Here is an 11535-nt window from a genome sequence, read left to right as displayed (position 1 = left end):
GAGTCATGTTGACGGCAGTGAAGGGACTTGAGCTAGAGTTCGTCACGGCCACGCTAGCTGGAGATTCGTCTGTAAAAACGTGCATTTGTGGTCACAGAGGTGCCTGTGCTAACCTTCCTATGGTGTAGAAATATACCTAGTTGGATGAATCTTATTGTGGCTAGCTGGTCTAGTGGCTAACGCGACGGTCTGGAGTTTTGTGACTCTATGACCGCGGGTTCAATCCCGGCCGGGGGTATGGTTTGTTTGCAATCGTGTCATTACGATTTCTTGAGTCAACAGGAAAAGTCGGTCGATGGATCTATAATTTCCTCACTAACAGAACACAGAGAGTAGTAGTCAACAGAGTAAAGTCCGAGGCAGGCACGGTGAAAAGCTCTGTTCCACAAGGCACAGTACTCGCTCCCATCTTGTTCCTCATCCTCATATCTGACATAGACAAGGATGTCAGCCACAGCACCGTGTCTTCCTTTGCAGATGACTCCCGAATCTGCATGATTCCATTGCAGACACAGCAAGGCTCCAGGCGGACATCAACCAAATCTTTCAGTGGGCTGCAGAAAACAATATGAAGTTCAACGATGAGAAATTTCAATTACTCAGATATGGTAAACACGAGGAAATTAAATCTTCATCAGAGTACAAAACAAATTCTGGCCACAAAATAGAGCGAAACACCAACGTCAAAAACCTGGGAGTGATCATGTCGATCGCATCTGCTAGAAAAATGACAGGATGGATAATGAGAACCTTCAAAACGAGGGAGGCCAAGCCCATGATGACACTCTTCAGGTCACTTGTTCTATCTAGGCTGGAATATTGCTGCACACTAACAGCACCTTTCAAGGCAGGTGAAATTGCCGACCTAGAAAATGTACAGAGAACTTTCACGGCGCGCATAACGGAGATAAAACACCTCAATTATTGGGAGCGCTTGAGGTTCCTAAACCTGTATTCCCTGGAACGCAGGAGGAGAGATACATGATTATATACACCTGGAAAATCCTAGAGGGACTAGTACCGAACTTGCACACGAAAATCACTCACTACGAAAGCAAAAGGCTTGGCAGACGATGCACCATCCCCCCAATGAAAAGCAGGGGTGTCACTAGCACGTTAAGAGACCATACAATAAGTGTCAGGGGCCCGAGACTGTTCAACTGCCTCCCACATAAGGGGGATTACCAACAGACCCCTGGCAGTCTTCAAGCTGGCACTGGACAAGCACCTAAAGTCAGTTCCGGATCAGCCGGGCTGTGGCTCGTACGTTGGTTTGCGTGCAGCCAGCAGCAACAGCCTGGTTGATCAGGCTCTGATCCACCAGGAGGCCTGGTCACAGACCGGGCCGCGGGGGCGTTGACCCCCGGAACTCTCTCCAGGTAAACTCCAGCACCTTTCAAGGAAGGTGAAATTGCTGACCTAGAAAATGTACAGAGAACCTTCACGGCGCGCATAACGGAGATAAAACACCTCAATTACTGGGAGCGCTTGAGGTTCCTGAACCTGTATTCCCTGGAACGCAGGCGGGAGAGATACATGATTATATACACCTGGAAAATCCTAGAGGGACTAGTACCGAACTTGCACACGAAAATCACTCACTACGAAAGCAAAAGACTTGGTAGACGATGCAACATCCCCCCAATGAAAAGCAGGGGTGTCACTAGCACGTTAATAGACCATACAATAAGTGTCAGGGGCCCGAGACTGTTCAACTGCCTCCCAGCATACATAAGGGGGATTACCAACAGACCCCTGGCAGTCTTCAAGCTGGCACTGGACAAGCACCTAAAGTCGGTTCGTGATCAGCCGGGCTGTGGCTCGTACGTTGGTTTGCGTGCAGCCAGCAGCAACAGCCTGGTTGATCAGGCTCTGATCCACCAGGAGGCCTGGTCACAGACCGGGCCGCGGGGGTGTTGACCCCCGGAACTCTCTCCAGGTAAACTCCAGGTAAGTTTATATTATATTAGTGACTATATTGTGTGTGCAGTTAGTGTATATTTCAATTATATCATTGTTCAAGGCCTTTAACTATCTTTTGCTAACTAGTACCAATTACCTCATTATTTGTTTTTACTTTTTATAGTACAATATATTGCTCAACTTATTATATATAACAAATCAAATCTTACTCCCAAATCAATATTAGTAATATGTTGCTACCAACAGTAACAAAACCTACAAGAGTTACAGAGTGTTACACTCCAAGTATTGTAACAACTATTTCCTTTTTAGAGCATAACAATTTTGGTCAGAGAGGTTAGGGTAATAATAATGATCCTCCGGAATGCCTAATTTTAATTAAGTATATTCATAATAAAACAAAAGCCAGTTATAATATACGAATTATCGTATATAAGTTAAGAATATATGTTTCTTCTGTAGTATCCAACATATACATAAGGCTTTCAAAACAGAGGATTAGGAGGATATCCTAGATATAACATATATATAAATGGAGATTACTTTATACATTAAAGTCTTGTTTCCCAATTGGAAGCAGTCAGAATAAAACAGAATATGTCCAGGCCGGCTAATAAATCTTGGCCAGTTACCAGAGACGAGCAGGAGTGTTCTCGTTGGCTGCTACTTCTTCACTGCTCGTCCCTCAACCTTGAGCATACAGGTAAAGTGGGTCACGTGACGTGACTCACCAACACTCAGTAGAGTAGTTGAACATAAAGGGGGGGGGGAAAGGGGGGGTATAACCATCAAACATCACGGCTAACTACACACCGGCACACCGGGCGGCAGGCAGGTTACTATAGCTCCAATTAAACTTATCATGGCCATGTTACATAAATTATAATTGTTAATAAGAATTAATCTTAATAATACAAGGACGTTCATTTCCAATTTAGCTATTAAAGGAAATGACCGCAATGTAATATTAAAGGAAGGTTAACCATAGGGGCATGACACCCCGGCCCACAAGCAAATATCTCGGCGTTTAAGATGCTGATGGAGTAGAAGAAACCAACCAGCTGGTATAGGGATGGAGGTACATCATTCCAAGGTTAGTCATCCACTTGCTAGAACTGGTCCAGAAACTGCTTGACTGCAAAGAATTTCCGTAGTTAAGCCATATTAGGAGCGAGAGAGAGCATCGGCTAACACGTTGCTCGAACCCTTTATGTGAAAAATGGAGATCCGGTAAGGTTGGATCCTTAAAGCCCAGCGTAATATTCTAACTTTTTTGATTTCATAGAATTTATGAAAGTTAGAGGATTATGGTCTGAGTAAATATTTATCACATGAGGAGTATAACCGAGGTATACGTCAAAGTGTTCTAAGGACAACACTAAAGCCAGGGCTTCTTTTTCTATAGTTGAATAAGATCTTTGATATTCTTTTAATTTATAGGAAAAATAACATATTGGATGTAGAATATTACCGTTTTGGAAGGATTGCAATAAGACAGCACCTATAGCTGCATCACTGGCATCAACATGGAGGGTGAAAGGAATTTGGAAATTGGGTGCACGCAATACTGGGGCAGAGGAAAGGAAACGTTTTAAACGTTTAAAAGCTTGTTCACAATTCTCGTCCCAATTAAATTTATATTTAGGACTGGTCAATCTAGTCAGGGGGGAGGCAACTTGAGCAAAGTTTGGGCAAAAACGCCTGTAATAAGTAGCCATCCCCAAAAATCGTTGGAGGGCTTTCCTGTCTTGAGGAGACGGGAAATTTAAAATAGCTTGGACCTTTAATTGGTCGGGGGCTACTAGTCCCTTCCCTATTTTAAAACCGAGATATTTAATCTGGGCTTTACCAAAGTCACATTTTTGTAAATTTACAGTGAAATTGTATTTCTGCAATGCTTTCAGTAGTTGCTCTAATCTTTCTAAATGAGACTGCCAGTCATCACTAAAAACCACCAGGTCGTCTAAGTATGCCTCTACACCTTCTAAGGGTTGGACTAAAATGTTCATAATTCTCTGGAAAGAGGAGGCGGCGTTACACAGGCCGAAAGGCATAACCTTATACGTAAATAGTCCGTTCTTAACTACGAACCCGGAAATCTCTTGGGCCCTAGGAGTTAACGGCACCTGGTAATACCCTCTCAGCAGGTCTAATCTGGTCACAAAGTTGGCACCGGCTACAGCATCTATTAAATCATCAATCCTTGGTAATGGAAACCCATCTGGTTTGGTGACTGAATTTACTTTACGGTAATCCGTGCATAGGCGTACGGTACCATCGGGTTTTGGGACCAATAAACAGGGAGAGGCCCAAGGTGTCCAACTGGGTTCTATCAAATTATATTCCAGTAATGTATTTATTTCTTGTTGAATTAATTCTTGCTTAGCAGGAGAGACCCGGTAAGGGGATTGCTTTATTGGACTATCTTCTAACAATTCAATATCGTGGAAACCCAATGTACAAGGAGTAGGGATATCTTTGAAGATAGAGTTATATTTAGTGATTAACTCTTTGATTTGAGATTTTTGGGAGGTAGGAAGAACTTCCAGGAAATGGTCTAGTTCTTTTAAAACTTCAGAATTATGTAGTCTAAATTCTCTTACTTCCCTTACAGTGTCATTCCTTATTTCAGTGGATGTAGGTTGAATAGAGGTAATAATAGTAGGGAGAAGGCTAGACTCATACTTCTTTAAGTTATCTATGTGATACCTCTTAATTTTCTTACGACGTCCTGGTTCACGGACCAGATAATTCACCTCATTTTCTTTGTCTACTATTTCATATGGCCCCAAATATCTAGGTTTTAAAGAATGTCCTGGAATTAAGTTTTTAACTAACACTAATTCATTCGGAGAGAATGAACGAGATTTAGCCTTTTGGTCGTAAGATTTCTTCATTTTGGCTTGAGCTTCTGACAGATTCACGGCAGCTAAGCTTTTTAATTTGGAGAGAGGTTCTTTCCAAAGTAGAGGACTGGGATGAAGAGGTCCTCTCTTCCCTATCCAAGAATCTCGTAATATGGCTAGGGGTCCTCGCACCTGATGTCCAAAAATCAAGTCAAATGGAGAGTATTTAGTACTTTCTTGTTCAGCTTCACGGAGGGCGAAGAGAAGAAAGGGTAAACCTTCGTCCCATTCACGAGAATATTGCTCACAGTAAGCACGTAAAGTAGATTTAAGGGTTTGGTGGAATCTTTCTAGCACTCCTTGTGACTGGGGATGATATGCTGTAGAGAGGATCTGTCTTACTCCTAATCGAGACATAGCCTCTTTAAAAACCTTAGACGTAAAATTAGAACCTTGGTCAGATTGAATTTCACGTGGTATGCCTACTTGAGCAAAGAAGCGTATTAAAGCTCTTACTATATTTCTGGAATTAATTTTGGACATGGGGATAGCATCAGGATACCGAGTTGCCATATCTATGATAGTGAAGATATACTGGTTACCCCTTTTTGTGCGGGGCAACGGTCCTACACAATCAATAACTAATCTTTCAAAAGGTTCTTCAGGACATTTTATTGGAAGTAAAGGGGCAGACGCGGGATTGTGCGCCGTTTTGCCTATTATTTGACAAACGTGGCATTTCCGTAGTTTGTCAGCAATATAAGTCCTCATCTGAGGCCAAAAAAAATATTTCCTTATCTTTTTCTCTGTCTTACGAGATCCTAAATGACCTCCCAGTGGATTATCATGTGCTAGTTCAAATACCATATTACGTAAGGACGATGGCACCACTAACAAGTTTCCTTTTGAACTCAAATCATTATCATTATTTCTCTTCCAAAGAAAACCGTCTTCATCTAAAAGGTAACCTTCCTCTTTATCCTTATTGGTTAAACTTTTATCGTCCTTTAGAGCTATAAGAAATTCTTCTTTATTACATTTTCTAGCTAGGTCCGCAGGGACTGGTAAAACTTTGTCACCTGTGGGTCTCGACTGAATTGCTTCGCTAAACAGGAAGTTCAAACCTAATTCATCGGACATTTCTAAAGGCTGTTTAATATCCAAATTGTTAGAGTTCTTAGCCATGGCTCTGGTGACCACATTAAGGGGAAATAAATCTAGCCCTGCCTCAGAGGCTTCTAAGGCATAATTTACATCACAAGGATTATCTAAAACCAGAGGCTCTCTGGGTATCTCCAATTGATCAATTTCGTTCCCGATTAATAGATCCACGCCGGCAATGGGGAAAGGTTTATCTGAAAGTCCCACATTGATCCAGCATACATATCCAGGCAGTTCTACATAAATCCTTATAATAGGGACCTTTATTATTGTGCCTCCGTAAGCCTCTAATAATACGTCTAGCCGGGGTTCACTACTAGTAGGTAACTTTACCAGGTTTGATCTTAATAAAGAGAGATAGCTGCCAGTATCTCGAAAGGTCGTGATATTTACTAACCTCTCTTTACAGAGTCCGAACTTCCCCTGGGAAAAGTAGGGTTCCATAGCTACTCGGACCTTTTCTGAAGCACTGTCGTGGTAAAGTCATCTATTAGACGGTCTGCTAGAGGAGGCCTGAAAAGGTAGAGATTCGTCATCCCGAGTTTCATACTTCCGAGAGGAATTTATTACCTGGGTAGGATATCTCCCTCTTGGTTGGGTTTTATCTTCCCGCTGTTTATGCCAACACTGGGACTGTCTATGACCTAACTTTTTACAAAAAAGGCACAGTGGTGATTGATCTTTAGGATACTGTCTGGAGAAAGAGCCGTTTGTCACCTGTTTTTTGTCTGAATACACCTTCAAAGGTTCGCCAGCTGGAGCTTTCCTAGCTGTCAATCTTGAACTAAAACCTTGGGAGGTAGATTTCTTTTCCGGGGCCTTAGACATTTCTGTGGTTATAGCATGGGAAATTTCAAAGTGATCTGCGTGGGCAGCAGTATCTAACAAGTTAGTAGTGGGAAATGTCAAAAGATAAGTATGCACCCTCTCTGGAAAATATTTAAAAAGATCTTCATGCAACATCAGCTGGGAAAGTGACTCGACTGAGGCGGCTCCCGCGGCCCTACGCCAACGCTCGAAAGCAGAGAGCTTTTCCCTGGCAAAGTCCACCCAAGACTGCTGAGGATATTTCTTCAGAGTTCTAAAGATTTTCAAATAACTGACAGGTAATAAATCATAAGCTTTCAGAAGACAATCTTTTACCTGAGTATAATCAGAATATTGTTCAAAAGGTAAGTTTGCAGTTATGGTTTGGGCTTTTCCTATTAAAGATGAATGTATTAAAGCAGCCCAATATTTAGGAGGCCATTGCATCACCTTCGCCTGATTTTCGAATGCTTCAAAAAATGAATCTAAATTATCCTCCGTAAATTTAGGCATCAAAGAGGCTGCTTTACCAAGGTCAAATGAAGGGATTGTATACATATTACTGGATTCTCTTTTCTTCCTCAGTACTTCCCGTTCATAAAGCAAAGATTCACGTTCAAAATTCTCCCTTTTTAACTTTCTCTGGGCTTCTACAAAGGAGGTTTGAAGCAATAAAATACGTTCTAGACGTTCAAAATTCTCCTTAGATTGAATAGTAGTCAAAAGGGCTAAAGAGATTTGAGGTGGAACGTGTTCATCATCCAAAAGGACTTCTTGTTCTGTTTCAAAACTATCTGTAAATGGTTTACCTGGATCCGTTTCTTTAGTGTGATTGAGTTCTGTTCCCCATATAGTCCTTGGAGATGGAATTGGAGTCGTTGTAGCAGCGTAGCGTTTCCGAGTATCAGGAAGTTCATGTCCGTCGTCTCCATTAGGGGTTGTTAGCGTCGTAGTTTCGGCCTCGGGCGTCTGTAGAAAAGAATTCAAAAAGGAAGGAATATCTGCTTCTCCATTCTCGATCTCTGGATCCTGCTCATCTGGAAAAAGGACATTCTGTATCATACATCTGACTGTCTGGGCAGTGAAATGCCTGTCGTATTTTATGCCCAAGCTTCGTGCTAATTGCCAACAAGATTGAAGCTTCAAATTTTGTAATTTCTCCTTTGTTATATCTTCAAACCTCTCTGCCATTTCTACATTCATTTTAAAGGAAATTCAGTGTTATGCTCCCGGACACAGGCCCCCACTTGTTACACTCCAAGTATTGTAACAACTATTTCCTTTTTAGAGCATAACAATTTTGGTCAGAGAGGTTAGGGTAATAATAATGATCCTCCGGAATGCCTAATTTTAATTAAGTATATTCATAATAAAACAAAAGCCAGTTATAATATACGAATTATCGTATATAAGTTAAGAATATATGTTTCTTCTGTAGTATCCAACATATACATAAGGCTTTCAAAACAGAGGATTAGGAGGATATCCTAGATATAACATATATATAAATGGAGATTACTTTATACATTAAAGTCTTGTTTCCCAATTGGAAGCAGTCAGAATAAAACAGAATATGTCCAGGCCGGCTAATAAATCTTGGCCAGTTACCAGAGACGAGCAGGAGTGTTCTCGTTGGCTGCTACTTCTTCACTGCTCGTCCCTCAACCTTGAGCATACAGGTAAAGTGGGTCACGTGACGTGACTCACCAACACTCAGTAGAGTAGTTGAACATAAAGGGGGGGGGGGAAAGGGGGGGTATAACCATCAAACATCACGGCTAACTACACACCGGCACACCGGGCGGCAGGCAGGTTACTATAGCTCCAATTAAACTTATCATGGCCATGTTACATAAATTATAATTGTTAATAAGAATTAATCTTAATAATACAAGGACGTTCATTTCCAATTTAGCTATTAAAGGAAATGACCGCAATGTAATATTAAAGGAAGGTTAACCATAGGGGCATGACACAGAGACTAGTGTTTCCCTACAGAACGTTGTGTAGCTTTAAAAATAGGTTGGATAAATACATGAGTAGATGTGGGTGGGTGTGAGTTAGACCTGATAGCTTGTGCTACCAGGTCGGTTGCCGTGTTCCTCCCTTAAGTCAATGTGACCTGACCTGACTAGGTTGGGTGCATTGGCTTAAGCCGGTAGGAGACTTGGACCTGCCTCGCATGGGCCAGTAGGCCTTCTGCAGTGTTCCGTTGTTCTTATGTTCTTATGTTCTTATGTACTAGACCACATCTGGACCAACACCATATCCCCCTTAAGATCAGGCATGATCACAGATAATACCACAGACCATTGCCCTACCTTCCTCATAACAAACCTTGGCAAATTACCCCTAGACACTACTAAAGTCACTTTCAGACTTCAAAATGAGGCAGCTATCAATAACTTCACAGCAGTAGCGACAAACATTAACTGGCACACTGAGCTAGAAATCTATACAGATATTGACGAATGTATTAATAATTTTCTAAAAAAGACCCAATACCTCTATAACAAGCACTGCCCTAAAAAAACTAAACAGATGACTACAAAGAGACTGAACAGTCCCTGGCTAACATCCAGTATCCTCAAATCCATAAATACAAAACACCTATACGAAAAACAGTACAGAATGGGCCACATAACCAGAGACCAAACAAAACGTTACTCGTCAGTCTTAACCAGCCTAATAAGAAGGGCTAAAAAATTGTATTTTGAGAACAGATTATCCAACTTACGAGATGACATAAAAAAGACCTGGAAAACCCTATCAGAAATACTATGAACAAAAAAGATAACACGAAATAGCGAAATTGAATTAACAAAAACCAGATGAACCCCAATTCCCACCTACTGAAACTGCAAACAGACTCAATGATTTCTTCTCCACTATAGGAAAAAACCTTGCCAATAAAATCCCAAGCTCAGATACCCCACCCAATGACTACCTCACTGGCAACTACCAGAACACACTGTTCCTAGCTCCGACTAACCCAACTGAAGTCCCCCTTATTATCAACAAACTAAAAAAAAAAGACAGGAGATTTGAATACCTTACCACCCATTATATACAAAAAAGTGTCACAGGTGCTATAACCAATCATTGCAACACTCTTTAACAAATCCATTGAATCCTTTACCTCTCCTACAGTTCTCAAAATAGCAAGGGTCACCCCGATCCATAAATGATGAGACCACACAGACTTGAATAACTATAGGCCAATATCCAACTTACACCCTCTCTCTAAAATCTTTGAAAAATTAATCCATAAGCGTATCTATTCCTACCTCATCTCCCACAACATGCTCAACCCCGTCAATTTTGGTTCAGGCCTAATAAAAATACTAATGATGCTATTATCCACATGCTAGAACATATTTATACAGCAATAGAGAAAAAAGTCCTCACTGGGGATCTTCATTGACTTACGTAAAGCTTTCGATATAGTTGACCACGACTTGCTCCACAAAATTGTCGCACTATGGTATAAGAGGGCACTCCCTCAACTACCTAAAGTCATACCTCAGCAACAGAAGCCGATATGTGTACACAAATGGGGCAAACTCTTCCGCACAGCCAATAACAGTTGGTGTCCCACAGGGAAGTGTCCTTGGCCCTCTTCTCTTTCTCATATACATAAATGACCTACCAAAAGCATCGCAACTACTCAAACCCACACTCTTTGCAGATGACACTACATACGTCTACTCTCACCCGAGCCCAGTCATGCTAGCCAATACTGTAAATACCGAATTACAGAAAATATCAACCTGGATGAGGACCAACAAACTTACTCTAAACATTGACAAAACCTACTACATTCAGTTTGGTAACAGAGCTGCAGATGTGTCTCTTAATATAATGATAAATGGATCACCTGTCACAAAACTCACAGAGAAAAAATTCCTAGGAACCCACCTTGATAATAGACTCAAATTTCAAACACATATACAACAAATTTCCAAAAAAATTTCCAAGACCGTAGGCATACTATCGAAGATACGGTACTATGTTCCACAGTCAGCCCTCCTGGCCCTATATCACTCACTTATTTACCCCTATCTCACCTATGGAATTTGTGCATGGGGCTCAACAACAATAAACCATCTCAGACCACAAATCACCCAACAAAAGGCTGGAGTCAGAATGATAACAAATTCCCACTACAGACAGCACACTCCACCAATATTCAAAACTCTAAACCTACTCACAGTACAAAACATCCATACTTATTACAGCACCTACTACATACATAGAACACTTAACTCTGACATAAACCCTCCCCTCAAACATCTCCTTACCAACCTCAACAGAACACATGACCATAACACAAGACACAGATCACTCTTTGATGTTCCTCGTGTCCATCGCACGCTATGCAAAAACTCAATGCACATAAAAGGCCCTAAAATCTGGAATTCATTACCTGTGAATGTAAACGAAACACTGTCTGTTTATAAATTCAAGTCTCTTCTCAAAAATCACTTACTCACCCACAACTAAATAAATACTGAATAATTGTATCTCATAAATTGTATCTCACATATGTCTCATTATTGTATCTCATAAATGTCAACCTGTGACCCAATCAAACTTTGTTACTATTTAACTTCATTACCTAACAGAATACTCCATTCTACTGATTACACAACAACACAGTAAATGACCATATGACCTGTCTTTGTAGTACTCATTTGTACTAAATTGTTATCTGTTTTTCAATAATTTTTGTACCACTGAATATATCATTGCTTAGTTAATCTTAAGTTAATTTTAAGCCTGCCCATAATGCTCTGCA

At 41.0% G+C, this 11535-nt stretch overlaps 1 protein-coding gene across 1 annotated transcript; it reads right to left on the bottom strand.

The window, feature by feature from the left end:
• Positions 1-2221: 2221 nt before the first annotated feature.
• LOC128685848 (uncharacterized) lies at positions 2222-8707 on the bottom strand. The gene is made up of 2 exons (XM_070088155.1): positions 6328-8707; positions 2222-3058 (listed from the first exon to the last, which is right to left on the bottom strand). The coding sequence occupies exon 1, from the start codon at positions 7938-7940 to the stop codon at positions 6414-6416; it is 1527 nt and encodes a 508-aa protein (XP_069944256.1). The 5' UTR covers positions 7941-8707; the 3' UTR covers positions 2222-3058; positions 6328-6413.
• Between the last annotated feature and the right edge of the window lie 2828 nt (positions 8708-11535).

The sequence above is a fragment of the Cherax quadricarinatus genome, chromosome 24 (genome assembly GCF_038502225.1).
Source record: "Cherax quadricarinatus isolate ZL_2023a chromosome 24, ASM3850222v1, whole genome shotgun sequence".
NCBI classification, from domain to species: Eukaryota; Metazoa; Arthropoda; class Malacostraca; order Decapoda; family Parastacidae; genus Cherax; species Cherax quadricarinatus.
The sequence above is the reverse complement of the archived record's forward strand: the minus strand, read 5'-3'. Positions and strand labels throughout refer to the sequence as shown.

Bases quoted from the DNA above. Each gene is read 5' to 3' on its own strand.
- LOC128685848 (XM_070088155.1), bottom strand. From the start codon at position 7,940: ATGAATGTAGAAATGGCAGAGAGGTTTGAAGATATAACAAAGGAGAAA.